The following is a 16,644-nucleotide window of genomic DNA, read 5'->3' as shown; positions in this document are numbered from 1 at the left end:
AATAGTCTAGAAAGAAGGGGAGGAAGATTACAAGGCCTGCTGGGAGTACACTTGGGACTAGCAATGATTGTATGTTATGTTAGTGACTGAAAACACAAACAGGCACACTGATTACTGATGCTAGAAGTAAAGTAAATAAATTGATGAATTTGAAGTGTTAGTTAAATCATCAAATGTTAACCTTATAAGAACATCACAAATGGTGCTGCTCTGATGTTGGAGTTTCAGAATATAAGTATAATGTCCAAAGAAAAGACAGACATGATGGGGTAGGGGGTTAAACTACTAACCTTTTTATACCAACTAAGAGATATTCTTCAGAGTTTAGGCCATAGTAGGTCAGATGAATAGTTAACATTTTGAAGATAAATGCATGAGGTGATTATAAATTGTCCAGGGGAGAGAATTGTAAGTATAAATTAGGCAATAATCAAGCTACTTGTCAGTGAGGGGTGGGGGCACCTGCTGAAGCAGATATGAGAAGTAATCTATAAGGAAAGAGATGATTTACATTTGGCCACTTGATGTGAATGGTGTAACTGTTGTTAGTCCTATGTAGGTTGCAGACAAACTGAATAAACACTTTGCTTTTACATTCAGTCATGCTTTTGTGGTGCCTGCAGATATCTAACTAATGCTGATTGGGGTTAAATGATTTTATGATAAATAAAGGGAATCCAGAAGATAAATTACTGTAGACGAAAGTGAACAAAGTACTTGGGACTAATAACATATGTCACATTATATTAAAAGAAACTGCATAAAAGTTAGTTAAATATGTTGCCATGTTAATATTTCAGATTGACTTTGAAGTTCTGTAAGTTAAATGACATTAAAAGGAATGGCAAAATTACTTCAGTTTTGGAACTTGCCTCTCAAACTTGTTCATATGTTAATAATAATTTGTGTGGAAAGAAAGTGATTAAAATCTATCAAAATATTTTATGGAGGAGAGTGCGCTTTTCTCATGAAGAGAAAAGTGCACTCGTGGCTGAAGATCATTAAAATTACCTTTGGCCATAATAATGAGAGAATCCTTAGATTTAGGGGAATACTCTGCAGATTGTAAATATGCAACTATATCACAATGGTGGTTCAAAGGGTGAAATGGATTATTACAGACCTGTAAGTTTTACTTCTATGCCATGGAATATAATGGAGTGGTCAAGAAATAATGCTACAAGCTATTGGGCAATCACAATATGGATATAGGGAGATCATGCTTAACCAGTCTGTTTAGCTGCTCTGAGGTCATTCAGTACAAAGAGTAGTTTCGATATGCATACGTAGATTTTAGTAAAGTGTTTGCTTTACTGAAATCTATTGCATTTACATAATTATGTAAATTTAAGCAGGGTGGCATTGTGTAATGGAATGATTAAATGGTAGGAGAAAGAGATTAGATATAAGTGAAAACTACTTTTCGTTAAATATTGTTATGAATGGGGTATAATGGGGTTTCATGTTCAGCCCTTGCTATTTTTAATATTTATTAATGATTTTTATGTTGATATTTCAAGTTTACTGTCTAATTTTTCAGTTGATACAAAGGTGGCCATTTATATCACACCATATCAATTCAGTATAGTTATCTATTGGATATACTTCTGTTGAATGAATCTATATGCTGATAATTAAAAAGTATAACTCCTGTCATGTCTGGCCCTGCTGTATACATTGTGCCATATTCAAATTCTGAATCTAGTATATATCAGAATTACACCATGTTTCTGATATTAGTATCAGAAACATAGTGTGATTCTGGTGTAGTTAAGACAACAAATATCTGCATTTATTGACTTAACTAGCACTTCAAATTCATCCAAGAACAACCAACCTTATTAGCATTGGTGTACAAACACATGAGGGACTCCCTTTTTATGTTTGTTGTCACAGTTATGTATCCCATGTAGTTGCTAACAGCCATACTTTTTCCGGGAATTTTCCTTTCTATTTTTAGCTTCCTGTTCATTTAAGATGTCACTACCATGAGTTTATCTTTTTACATTTTTGCTATCAGAAGACCTTTCTCCTCTGAGTGGAAAATGCAATGTGTGTGTTCCTTTAGTTAATAATATTTTGATTCACCACTTCAGATAAAGAAACCAAAAGAGGTTTCAATACTTATGGTTCATTATTGTATATCAAATGTGCAGCTGAAATTCTGTATTCATTTATGTTCCAAATTTCAGTAATTTTTAAAGTTTTTATTGAGTATGCAAATCAGAAATTTCTCTTTGTGATATTTAAGATTACATGCATCTTCGATAAAGGATTGTTTCTACCTTTCAGATAATAATTATATTTTTAATATTATTTTACAGGCCAAAGCCAAGAAACCCCTGTTTGTCCAGTTTGTTTTGGAAAATGTTTGGGCTGTTTATGAAGCTATCATGAGAAAGTAAAATGAAATTTTTTACTTAGTTTTTAATTTAAAATTTTTATGACACTGCAGAACACATTTAATTAAATAAAGTTTATGGAACTTATACTTTTTAAGCTCCTTTAAAAATTTTATGTCATAAGTTAAAACTGCAGTCTCCAAAAATCTGGTTAAATATAAAAATAAGTAAATAGATAAAATTCTGAAATATACTCTATATGCTGCATCTTTCCAATTTGATACATTAAAAAAAAATTAATACAAATCTTAATGGCCTGCTTATATCAGTATCATAGTCTCCCCTTTTAGTACAGAACACTGTCTGTGACCCTCCAGCAACTTTCCAACATCCTTACCCTCGGGCAAGGATGTTCAAAGTTGCTGGGGATCACAGACAGGGTTCTCTCTTTGCAGCATGTTTGCTCAGTGGTTTTTGTAAATGCCATGCTTTAAATTTGTGTGCATTGCTACGTTCTATAATGGAGACACCTGTGCTGCACACAGGTCCCAGCCCACAAGGATTCTTTGTTGTGAAGGTTTCATTTTCACATATTTCTGTTATTAGAAATATAAATTGTGCTTTATATGAGGTGTGATTATTAAATAACAAAACTGCTGCAATAAAATAAATATAATGAAATATTTCGTACTTTACAATGTATAAAATAATTCATACAGTAGGCGATGTTATTTAAGGATAAGGATAAATGATAGGATTAATTTCCTTTTTATTTAATTTTTAATTTCATTTTATTATTTTTATTTATTTATTAATTATTATTATTTATTTATTTATTTAATTTTTGTTTTTATCATTGTTTTGTTCGGATTTTTTTTTTTGGCTGGTGCAGCATAAGCCATAGGCTTTCTTGCACCATACGGCCGATACTAATACTAATACTAAGGAGGCAGTTGATATATAAAAAAAAATTAATACAAATCTTAATGGCCTGCTTATATCACTATCACCCCTGCTTTTGAGAACTAAGATTGTTTTATTGCTTTTAATTTGTATTGTATATTTTAATTTTATCTTTATTTTATCACTTAACTCTGCAGTTGTAAGTGTATTTATTTTAATTTATTGTAATAAAGTTTTGATCATGTAGTAGTAGAGGCATGTGATGCAAGAAAGCAAGAGTTATGAGCTTATGTAGCAACAGTCAAAGAAAAAAAAAATTTCACATATCCATTCCCTCTAAATATTTCTCCACTTCCTCCTTGAATTTATTTAAGCTATCAACTTTCACAACAACAAATGGAAGTTTGTTCAAGCAATCAACTAACCTCTGGCTAAAAGCAAATTTCCGCACATCTGTTCTACAACTGTCTTTCCTCAATTTGAATTTATGCCCCCTCAGGAGATTAATCAGGGCAAGAGAAAGAATCCCATCAGCATTGAGCTTGCTCAAACCGTTCAATGCCTTAAACACCTCAATCAGATCACCTCGCAGGTGCCTAGTCCCCAGCCACTGCAATTTGCAGAACTTAAGCCTTTCTTCGTAAGAGAACCCCTTCGTTCCCCTCACCAATCTTGTTGCCCTTCTCTGTACATGCTCAAGCAACTCTACACCCTTCCTAAAATGACCATTGTCTTATAAAATGGGATAATCACCTCCTTTTTTCCTACTAGCAAAATACCTGTATATCATTGACAATACCCCATGCCCTGCTCTGGAAGCCTGTCTGCATCACTCAGAAAACTTCATGTCTGACTGCACAATTACTCCCAGGTCTTTTTCATTATTCTACCACCCTAAGTGTAATACCACACAATTGGTACTTTTCTCTGGGGTTACTTCTACCCATATGCGGCGCCTCCGTAGACAGTTGGGAAGGAGCAGCAGTGCATAGCACACGCTTCTTGATTAGACTGGGGTTCGAGCCCGTCACCACCAAATACGGAGGATGCGGAAAGGTCAGGGAATGACAACCGCATATCCCGGAGCAATATGGCCTTAGTTGCTAATGCTCCTAAAAACCAAATAACAAACAACAAACAACTTCTACCCATATGCAGTACAGTAAACCCCCACTATTCGCGATCGCGATTTAATATAAAATGAAATCTAAAAAAAATGTGAATATTAAAGCGCCGTGAATATTTTCCGCCATAAAAAAACATGGGCGTTACTAGAATTATCTTTCCCGGTCAAAACAGTGCTCAGTGGGTGGGGGGAGAGGGGTGACAAAATCGCGAGCGTGGATGTTTCTCTCTAATCCTTGTTCAGTATGTGTTATGCGCTTGTCATGGAAGGTTTCGTCGTTTACTTTTAATTTATATGCTTATAAATTGAATAAATTTATCAATTTATAAATTGATATGTTTATAAATCAATTTACAAAAATGATAAATCTACCGTTTTGCAGTGTAAAACAGACTTTTTCGAGCGTGTTAACGGAAAAAAGTGACTTTATTGTGGACAAGTTGTTTCTAGCCCATACAAAATTATGGCTACGAATAACAAGGGAAATGTGAAAAGATCAAAGAAGGTGATGACATTAGCAAATAAAATTGAGTTATTAGACAAAATTTCTAATGGTGAAAGTGTCTCCTCAGTGGCAAAACATTATAAAATCAAAGAGTCAACGATCAATCAAGAAATCGGAAGAAAAAATCCGCCGTAGTGTTCGTGAAAACGCGCTAATCGCTTCAAAAAAATTTGCTCTGTAACTCGTGATGTTAAATTATAAAAAATGGAAAAAGGCTTTAAATCTGTGGAGAGAAGACCGAACTCAAAATAAAATTCAGTCAAGTTCACTCATCATTCGTGAAAAGGCAAAACTCCTTTATCAACACTTTAGCGAAACTGGTGATAGCACTGGTGGGATAAGGTTTTTTGCTAGCAAAGGTGCTGGTTTGAAAGATTTGTTTTAAATTTCTAATAAATATTACATTTAATATTAAATTGTTTCTTATTTTCATTTCGATGCCATATGCTTGCATTTCACTATGTACATAGTCATAATATGAAGGTACATATAATACATACATAGACAAAATTTTAGATTAGTTTTTCTTATATATTTCATACTTTGGAACGGAACCCCTTTATTACTATGGGAGCCATAACTCAGTATTCGCGTTTTTGTTATTCGCAACATGTCTCAGGAACATAACCCCCGCTATTCGCGGGGGTTTACTGTACTTTGCATTCGTGAATGTTAATCTTCAGATGCCACTTCTCAGCCCACCTGCTCAACTTTTCTAGATCCTATTGCAATAGCACACTGCCATTAACAACCCTACCAACTTTTGTATCATCTGCATACTTGGACATTAAGCCTAATATGCCTTCATCAGTATCATTAATAAATATACAAACCAACAGTGGGCCCAACACCTGAGGGACCCAACTAATAACATTAATCCCCAAAGAGCAGCATCCATTGATTACCACTCTCTGTCATCCCCCACTCAACCACCCTTTTATCCATTGTAGCAACTTGCCCTTAATACCACATTGCACCAATTTTTATAGTAGTCTTCCAATCACAACAGTATCAAAAGCTTTCCTGAAATCCAAGTATATGATATCAAAATTATTTTTTGCATCCAGTTCCTTTGTAACCACATCATAATATGCAAACAAATTTTTGAGACAAGACTTTCCTTTAACAAACCCATGCTGTGTCTGAATTATTACTGCAGTCTTGTCTAGATGATCCTGCAATGCTTCTTTAATCAGTGATTCCATTATTTTCCCCAGAACAGAAGTTAAACTAATAGGACTGTAATTACTTGTGTCACATTTTGATCCCCCCTGTGTGAATTGGGGATACATTTGCCTTTCTTATGTTTAACTTCCGCAATTTCTCCTCCACTTTACTCTCAGTTATTATAAAATCATTAAGCTCTCTGTTAGATTTTAATAAATTTCTGTCCTTCACTTCCCTAAAGCATTCCTCATGTGTGAATGTAGATGCAAAATACTCATTCAGTTTGTCAGCAGGATCATCAACAGTCGAACCATCGATATCAGGTGGACAAATCTGATTCACTAGAGTTTATATAAGTAAAGAAGACCTTAGTGTTTTTCTTAGCATTCTTTGCCAAAGATTTCTTGTAATCTGCCTTCACTTGACTAATTTCCTTTGTGACTTAATTACAGACTAGCTTATATCTACCATAGGCTTCTGTGTCACCTGATAATTTATATGCATCCGAATACATTTTTCTTCTCCACCTCGAGTCTCATTAGTTTATCTGACATCCACTTAGGCCTAAACCCTGAACAGTATTTCTTAATTGTTATAAAGCTTACTAGCTTCCATGATTAATTCCTCGAATGTTTCCCATTTAAAATTTTCTGTTGGTAACATCATCAGTTGATCCCGCTGTACAGAATTTAAAAACTGTCTGAGACCATTGTAATCACCGTTACAAAAGCAAAAACTATTCCCTTTACCAGTGATGGTAATTATATCTTTAAGTAAATCCCACATCGGTACACTGTGATCACTGCCACCCAGTTATTCCTTTATCTGCAAATTCTTAATGCATGATTCCGATAACTGGATCAAGAGTATTACTCTCTCTGGTTGCCTTTCGAACATGCTTACGTCACACCAAACTGACTCAATATTGCACTGTCCACCTATGTCAACTGGATGCACTTCCTTATATTTTGTTTTTCTTCGTTAACATCATAGTCCCTCCTCCCTTCCTGTCCTGTCTGTCCTTTCTGTACACATTGTACTCCCCAAATTCCAACTCTGCATTCCTTATATTCCTTATATCCACGTCTCTGATATCTGAACAATATCTGCCTTTAATGTCTTGACCAGCACTTCAAATTCATCAAATTTATTTACTATACTCCTAGCATTGGTGTACATGCAAGTATACATGCACCTATTCTTATTCTTGGTTACCCTAATACAGCTCTTGTATTTATTTGTTTCATGATGACTCCCATCAGGCCCTGAAACTCTGAGCACCCAGCCCTCCAGGCCACTGGTCATTCTAATAGAAGCAGTGCAAGAATCGCTTTCACCTCTGCCTGTGGCTTCTTTTAACCTTTTAGTCTGTGAATCCTCCCTATATATAGGTGCCTCGATAGCACCAGCAAACACTCTTGCACCCCTTCTATTTAAGTGTATCCCATCCCTGTAGAAGCTGTCTCTCCTGTTAGCAAGCACGGACCATTCTGAGAAATATTCTACCCCTTGAGCCTCGTGGAATCTTACCAGGGCTGAATTGATTGACAAGTCTTGTATCGTGTCTGGGCAGAATTGCAGACACTTTCAAATTTAACCCTAACTCATGACTTATTTTCAACATTGACTTGTAAAAGTATTGATTAAGTAAATCTGCAGAACTCCTGCTCTTAATGTCATTAGTGCCAATGTGTGCAACAATATCACCCTTTGTAAGGTGTCATCCGGGATATGTCAGCCCAGGGCATCAGATTTTTCCCCAGGCAAACATACCCTAGTCCTATTCCACCTATTCTTTTTACACAATATATTACCCATTTCCCTGACAATAGAGTTACCGACAATAACTAACTCCTGTGGGAGCAATGCATTCTGCCTTGGAGATTGCCACTGTGTTGTCTGATGCACAACAGTCAGCTCTGGCACATTCTTGTCTAGAGCTCACTGTTGGGCATCTGAGAGCTTGATGGGTTCCCCCATTTTAATACCTTCAAGAGCATCTACCCGACTCTTCAAACTCTCATAAGTGCCCATCAGAATGCTGAGTTGCACCTAATTTATTGACACTCTCTCTGCACCTAACACACACAAAGACATCCTTCTTGGCTAGATCATGTCCTGTTCCTGAAAATTCTGCAAACATTTCACATGTATGGTTGGTGTATTCCATTGCAGTTAGTATGAAACTTGAAAGGACCATAACACAAACAATTCAAAAAAAATTTTTTTGGAAGGGGTGGATGTACCTCATAACCCCCTCACTAATAAAAGATTGCTTTGTCTTATCTTATTTGAAAAAATCTAAATCAGGAACCATTTACCTCAAGTACTATTGTAATTAAAAATGAATGATTCTTTCATGTAATTAATTCTGTGTATAGATTTTAATTATTACTTATTTTTCATTTTCACATAAATAAATTCTCTCTGTAAATTTGGTGAATAAAAAGTTGCAGGTAGAAATGTTCTTTATCGTTGTAGTTTTGCACTGTAATGTCATTTCCCATTCCAAACTGCTTTTTGCAGGTGTTACATTTATATTATAGATCATTGGTTAGCTACTACTCATTTTTAACTACAGATGTGTTTTATGCCTGTATACCATACAAGATATAACTGCTCAGTTTGCCTGTTAATTCTATACTTCATTTGCTTCTACAACCCGTCACATAATTTTCCAGACTATGACCATTAATAACTTTGGGATTTGTCTCTCCTAAACCATGAGGCTTTTCATAGTCATGAAGCAAAATTGCTGTCTGCAACACATTGATTGTCTCCAACTAGCACTCGTAGCCAACACTATTATGTCGGAATAATGGCCAAGTTGAAGCTGCTAATAGTATACCCTCTATCTCATCTTTATGCCATATCTTGCTTCGTATAAATATCAGAAATCAATAGTTCAATTTTGGCCATGATATGAGGCTGGGCAAAGGTTCTTGGTCTATTCATCTTTAAAGATATCAGTCATTGCACACTTTGTAGCCAGGTGGCAATCATCCACTGCATTCAATTCTTCCTCCCTCCCTTCCCCATTATAGCTGTTACAAGACTTCACCAGATCTCTAACACTGTTCAAGGCATTGTCATCTTCAAAAAAACATCTTGACTCGCTTTGAGTCAGAAAGCGGTTTGGCTGTCGTTCACCATCACTTCAAGGCCTCATTTGAAAAACCTGTTGAAGGATTACAACCACTGTTAAAGATGTAAACTCACCTGAGTCCCTTAGAGATCTTATTAAATACAGCACCTGTTTCCCCTCACAGATCTAATTTCCACTGGCTTGGTTTTAGCTAACGTTGGTTCATCTTCAACTTGTGAGCTACAGTCTCCAGGGTTTTCCACCTGTTAACTCACAGTAAACCGTGGAGAATTCTACCTTAATGTGCATATTTAGAAATAAAATATTTCGAGGTATTTTGTTTCTAACCTAACCTAATAATGCACTCATTCACTACACATGCCCATACAATACTTCCTATTCAACATTGCTCCTTTTGGTCTTTAAGGAAACTCCTCCAGAACTAAATATTCAATTCTTCCCCCTGTCAAAAAAATACATTCACCTCATTGTCATATTTCTAGAATCCCTTTCTCACCTGTTGGGACAACAAGTCTACACAATATTATTCCCAGCAGAACCAATTTTTAAGAAAAAATTTTTAATGATAGTCCTTATCCCCAATTCCAATTTCTAGTGGTTGCTATTCACTATAATATTTTTGTATGCATTGCTAGCTAAAGTATTTTTGATTTTTGAGTTGGTGGTTATGCATGTGATGGTCATAAAATAATTTAACATAAAAATATATAAATGCTTTTATGTAAACATATTAATATGCACACAAGAAAACATAAAATTGAACTTTATTGTAGGGCCTTAATTTAAAAGGATAACAATATTGCTCTAAATATTATATATATATATATATATATATATATTTTTTTTTTTTTTTTTTAATGCTAAGTTCTTCATATTGATATGTTATTAAATAAAATTACATGAATAACATTTGATAATCCTAAGATCATTACTTCGCATATCAGCTGTGGGTTTGATAGTAAACTGAAATCACTGTCCAGCTGAACTCACTGTGAAATCACTGAATATTTTGCATGTAAGATATATGTTCATTGTTAGATGTTTCCCAAGGATTCTCCTATAATTGCTAATGTCATCAGTGTTGTAGCATCTCTGCATAGCCAGTCTTGGATGTTTAGTATTGTCATTTTCTCTCTGACTTCAAAATTTGCTTAACTAGTTCCCATTCCACACCATCTGAAAGCAGGTCATTTAGTGTAGCCCTGTACTGGGTTACCTTCTGGAACACTATGCTTCCAGAAAGCATTCCTTTAAAAAAATTGAAAGACAGATAAGTTGATTGGAAATGGGAGTTAGGTTAGATTATGTTAGGGGTTCACAGAGCTTGATAGGAACACAAAGCCCAATGGGCTTTGTGTTCCAATCGAGCTTTCTGGGGTGCCATGTAATTATTCTCTAGGTTGCCTATTGCTGCTAGGTTCTTATGGAGGGGGCTTAGAGGGGAACAGGTATCCTGTGTGTTATCAGACACTCAGCCTAAAACACTGATGGATCCAATATCTCTCTATTACAGAAGATTTAGGAGAAGTCCGGTTGGCCTGCCTCCCTAAAATCCACTCATGCACACCTTCTTGATGGTAAGCCCTGTTACGTCACTTAGGTGGCAACGAACGTGTAGAGTGTTTCTTCAAGACGCCTGGTCAGCGTGAAGAGGAAAAGACCAAACCCTCCAGCAATGAGAGCACAACAATACAAATGGCCCTCAGTCCCCAGCAGCTTTCACTCTCCCTCTTATGGCAGCGAGAGGATCAGAGTGGAAGCAGAGGGTGCTAAGAATCTCTGGGTACGACCAGGCTGCCATGCACGGAAACTGAACTTGGCCTGTTATAACGTACGATCACTCATCAGTGAAGACAGGATATTAGAGCTGGAAAAGGAATTAGAAAATGTGAATTGGAATATCATCGGTTTGGCTGAAACAAGAAGAAGAAATGAATCACTTATAAGTTTATCAAGTGGAAATCTGCTGTACACCAATGGAAACAGTGAAAGGAGTGAAGGTGGAGTTGGGTTTCTGGTCCATAAAGATTTTAAAAACATTTTGGAATTCAAAAGTACATCACCAAGGGTGTCAAGACTAATACTCAAGATTTCTAAGAGGTACAAGCTAAAGATTATAATGATTTATGCACCAACATCGAGCCATGATGATGAAGAGGTTGAAGAAATGTACACTGAAATTGAGAGTCTTCTAGATGAGCAGAAAACCCACTACACTATTATTATGGGGGACTTCAATGCTAAGGTTGGAAAAAGGCAAAACAGCGCAGAAAGAGGAACTATAGGAAATTTTGGAATTGGTGAAAGAAATAAAAGAGGTGAAAGACTTGTGGAATTTACAGAATCTCAAGGAATGTCAGTAGTGAACATTTTTTTCAAGAAAAGGGTGAACAGAAAGTGGACATGGAAGAGTCCAAATGGATTAACAACTAATGAAATCGACTTCATCCTCACTAACAGAAGATATATTGTGAATGATGTTACCGTCCTGAATAAGGTAAATGTTGGAAGTGATCACAGAATGGTAAGATGTACACTTGATATAGATGTAGGAAAGGAAAAAACTGACTCGAGTAAGTAATACAAAGTTCTTTGAGATAACAGAGGAGGAGAAAAAGCAGTATGTACTGGAACTCAAGAACAAGTTTGAGCTTCTGCAGACTGCTCAGGACCAAGATATCGACGAGGAATATTACAACTTTCTGAAAGTGATAAACCCCAAGAAACCTATAGGGAAACAGAAATCCAAAGAAGAAAAAATTAGTCAAGAAACACTTGTCATGATGAACCAAAGACGACAAATGAAGAGCAAGAAAAACACTGACAGGGAGAAAATTGAGTATACTGAGTTATGCAAAGCCATTAGAAAGAGACTCAGAGAGGACATAAGACGATTTAACACAAGAAAAGTAGAACAAGCATTAAGGGAAAACAAAGGATTGAAATCAGCAGCCATGAGCAGTAATACAGAAAGACAAATGATACTGAAACTGAAGAATAGCGATGGTGTACTTATAAACAGAAGAGAAGGCATAATTCAAATAGCAGAAGACTACTATAGAGAATTATACAAGGAGCAAGGGAATGATACCAGCAGTGGGGAAGATGGATTGCAAAGTAGCAACACATACGACATACCTGATATTCTTCCTGATGAGGTAGAACATGCATTGAAGAAAATGAAGAATCGGAAAGCCCTGGGGGAAGATGAAGTTACTGTAGAGTTGTTAAAATTGGGAGGAAGAGACATAACACAAAAACTGGCAAGGCTCTTCACAAAGTGCATTAGAAAAGGTGTGATGCCTAAGCAGTGGAATAATGCAATCATAGTTTTGCTGCATAAGAAAGGAGATAAATCAGAAATTGGAAATTATAGACCAATTAGCTTGTTATCCCATATCTACAAGTTGTTCACAAGGGTCATTACTAACAGATTAGAAAGAATACTTGATGAGAATCAACCGAAAGAGCAAGCTGGCTTTAGGACAGGATTCTCAACTATGGATCACCTTCACGTAATATCACAGCTAATGGAGAAAGCAAATGAATATAAAACACCATTATGCCTGGCATTTGTGGATTATGAAAAGGCATTTGACTCCATACAGCATAAGGCAATGTTTGGGGCACTGGAAAGACAAGGCATAGATACTCCATATATTATGATTTTGAAGAAAATATATGAGAGTGCTACATCCTTTATTAGACTAGACAAAGACAGTAGGAAATTTAAAATCGAGAAAGGAGTTCGACAAGGAGACACAATATCTCCGAAGCTGTTTACTGCTGCCCTTGAGGAAGCTTTCAGAAGATTAGACTGGTCGCAGAAAGGAGTCAATGTGAACGGAGAGTACCTAAACCATTTACGATTTGCAGATGACATTGTGGTCATAAGCCACGATCCCAAAGAATTAGAGGAAAATCTTAATCAGTTATGCACAGTTAGTAAGGATTTTGGACTAAAGATGAATATGGCTAAAACAAAAGTAGTGATGAACAAGTATGCCACGGAAAGGGAAATAATGATTGAAGGAGCAGTAATTGAAAAGGTGGAGTCATATACTTATCTGGGACAAGTTATTAGCTGTAATAATGATAAATGGCTGGAAGTCAAGAGAAGAATAAATTTTGGATGGATAGCATTCAGGAAATATAGTCACATACTGAAGAGCAATATCCCAGTTTGTCTGAAACGTAAAATAATGAATCAATGTATACTCCCCACCATGACTTATGGAAGTGAAACTTGGGCACTCACCAAAAGAATGGAAGAGAAGCTAAGAACTACACAGCGAAGAATGGAACGAATTATATTGGGAATCAGACTGTTAGATAAGAAGAGAAACACATGGATTAGGCAGCAAACTCAAGTAAAGGACATTCTTATCAAAACTAAAGAACTAAAATGGTCTTGGGCAGGACACATAGCTAGAAGACATGATGACAGATGGACTAAGAAAATAACAGAATGGTACCCAAGAGGAGCTAGAAGAAAACCTGGAAGACAAAGGCGGAGAGGGATAGATGAAATTCATGAGTTTTTGAGTAGTAAATGGATGGCCAGTGCTCAAAACAGAAGGAACTGGAAAGTTGCTGGAGAGGCCTTCATCCTGCAATGGATTGAAAATGGCTGATGATGATGATCTTATGGAGGCTCTCTGACACCATGCCAGTGTTGACATAGTGATCAAAATGGTCATTACTTGTTCTATATACCGCATCTTTGACTGCCTGTCTTAGGTCTGAGTACTTCCTGATCTTTTCTCATATGTTTTCTGGAGGTTGCTGGTGTTGCGCACAAATTTGTCATTCAAGTAGGTAGTCATTTCCTTCTTGTCGATGAGGGTTATTTCTGGTCTGTTGTGTGGGATCGTATTGTCCATTATTGTGGGATGGTCCCAGTATAATCTCTGAGTAGAAGTCTCTAGTATGGCCTGAAGCTCATACTTCTAATACAGTGAACTTGATCAGCTGGTATTTTTGTGCTAGCTTCTGATGTATTATCCTGGCCACCTGGTTGTGCTGAGTATACTCCATCTGGGTGATCGCCCTGCATCCTGTGGTGGTGTGCTGGATTGTTTCTGGGGTCAGTTGGCATCGATGATGCGTCAGCTTTTAATCCAGGTCCCTTAGTATTTTCTGTAGTTCCTGGTGTTGATTACCTGATTTTGGGTGGCTACCAAATGCGGAGGATGCGGAAAGGTCAGGGAATGACCACCGCATATTCCCGGAGCAATATGGCCTTAGTTGCTAATGCTCCTAAAAACCAAATAACAACAACAACTTGGGTGGTTAGCATGAACCCTTTGGTCTTGGGGAAGAGCTATCCTTTCATGAGCCAAACATTCAGTGCCATCATATCTATGTAGTCTTGGTGGAAGTCATTGTAAGTCTACCATGGAGTGTCTTCTTCACCCATCTTTCTGTCTGTGTGAGTGTGATCTCCTTGTTGAGGTTGAGTGTTATGTGCCGTTTTGTTTATCTTTCTGCCATGTTTTCCTGGAAATAGTCCTACAATCCCGAAGAAGTATGTTAGTGTTGAAACCATGTTCCCCCCATTCAGCTTTGATTTTAGCAGTCTTCAATGGTATTTTTCAGTCAGATTGGTTTTGATCTAGTGTTCTAACTGATGGGCCTGCAGATATTTGTAGATATTCTGTCATGGCTTCAATCTCTTCACCAGTTTTCAGCTGGTAGTTTTGTGTAACTAGATGTCCTTGATATAATCCATGAGTCTTGCATTTATCTAGGCCAAATTGCATCCTGATGTCAGTGCTGAACCCTTCGGTGATCTAGAGTAGCTGTTGGAGTTGATTCTCAGTTGCAGCATGGTTCGATGTCATCCAGGTGAAAAAGGGTGTACAGGTCCTTCCCCTCTTCTTTTTCCTACCTTGTTATTGGTACTTGTTTACTGATATTTGTCTTTTAGTTTATACTTGTTTTTATACCTTGACTTAGTGACCTAAATCATTAGGCCACTGAAAACTTTACTTTTTATGACCAGGTTTTGGCACATTATAGCCTTAGTCGCTAATGCGTCAATAAAACCCAAGCAACAACAACAACCTCTATAACCTTTTAGGATATATCCTAAATAACCTTTTAGGATATATCCTAAATAACCTTTTAGGATATATCCTAAATAACCTTTTAGGATATATCCATAGGTGCTTATTGAGCATGGTGGACAGTGGTTTGACTACTACACAGAACAGTGGGCTCAGGGCATCTCCCTGGATGATTCCTCTTCTGATGGGTATTGGTCTGGTTGTGATGTTCTCAACCTTGATGGTTGTCCCCAAAAATGGATAATCCAAAGAGGGAATTGGCCAACAAAGATGAAAGTGCAGCAAAGAAACTAAAAGTGATAATGCTGATGAAATTGGACGTGATTAGAGATTTGAAAATGGCAGCAGCAAAGTGAAGATAGGATGGGGTTTTTTTTTTTTTTTTTTTTTTTTTAGGAGCATTAGCAACTAAGGCCATATTGCTCAGGTGGTAATTCCCTGACCTTTCCGCATCCTCCGTATTTGGTGGTAACGGGCTCGAACCCCGGTCTAATCAAGAAGCGTGTGCTACGTAGTGCTGCTACTCCTTCCCACCTGGCTACGGAGGTGCCGAAGATAGGATGAGACCTAAGCCTGCATGAAGCTATGGTACGAACCATATTTAAAAAGTCCGATGAACATAAAAAACAAGGTAAAGGTCACTTCAACATCTTTTAGTTTAAATTGCACTAGGAACAGAAAGCTGCTTATGGTTGAAATGGAGCATTTACTTCTACTTTGGATTGAAGATTGTAATAAAAAAAAAATAATAAATTTGGCTAGCATTCAGGCCAAAACATTGAAGTTAGTTGCTGCATTGAAAGAAAATGGTAATTACACAGAGACTGAAGAAGAACCTTTTACTGCCAGTAAAGGTTGGTTTCATCGTTTCAGAAGTCGGCATGAACTGATTAATTTTAAGCTGTCTTGTGAAGCTGCTAGTGCAGATAAGGATGCTGCTGTGAAATTTGTGTCCAGATTCCAAGGATTAGTTAACGCAGGTGGTTATGATGATCGTCAAATATTTAATGTTGATGAGACAGGTCTTTTTTGGAAGGCAACCCCATCAAGAACCTATGCGACGAAAAGACATAGGATTGTGAAGTGACCACAAAGGAATTAAAGATAGATTAGTTCTTTTATTAAGAGGCAACGCAGAGGGTGACTTTAAATTAAAACCTATGCTAATCTATCAGTCTGAGAATCCCAGAGCAGAGCCGGAACTAGGGTGGGACGAGCGGAGCGCTAGCCCCAAGTGCAGCATTTGAAGGGCATATTCGACTAGTTATATATTTTAAAATTGCTTCATTTTTGAGTTAATTACAGTCGGACCTGTGTTTAACAAACTCCTTTATAGCGAATATTTTGAATTCCTTTTGGTAATTACATTTAAAAGTTTCTGTAGAATGAAGAAAATTTTCATATAATGAACGGATTACGAGAGACTT

At 36.8% G+C, this 16,644-nt stretch overlaps 1 protein-coding gene across 1 annotated transcript in view; it reads left to right on the top strand.

Annotated features, from left to right (window-relative positions):
• Positions 1–16,644, top strand: part of LOC150089325 (elongation factor-like GTPase 1) — a 549,838-nt gene that overhangs the window by 123,709 nt on the left and 409,485 nt on the right. The window contains exon 11 of the mRNA XM_090389043.1: positions 2,325–2,401. Within this exon, the coding sequence (XP_090245169.1) occupies positions 2,325–2,401 (77 nt within the window). The remainder of the gene's footprint in view (positions 1–2,324; positions 2,402–16,644) is intronic.

This window comes from Mastigoproctus giganteus, chromosome 2 (assembly GCF_048544385.1).
Source record: "Mastigoproctus giganteus isolate SK-2022 chromosome 2, ASM4854438v1, whole genome shotgun sequence".
Taxonomy (NCBI): Eukaryota; Metazoa; Arthropoda; class Arachnida; order Uropygi; family Thelyphonidae; genus Mastigoproctus; species Mastigoproctus giganteus.
Note: the sequence above shows the minus strand (reverse complement) of the source record. Positions and strands in the feature narration are given on the sequence as shown.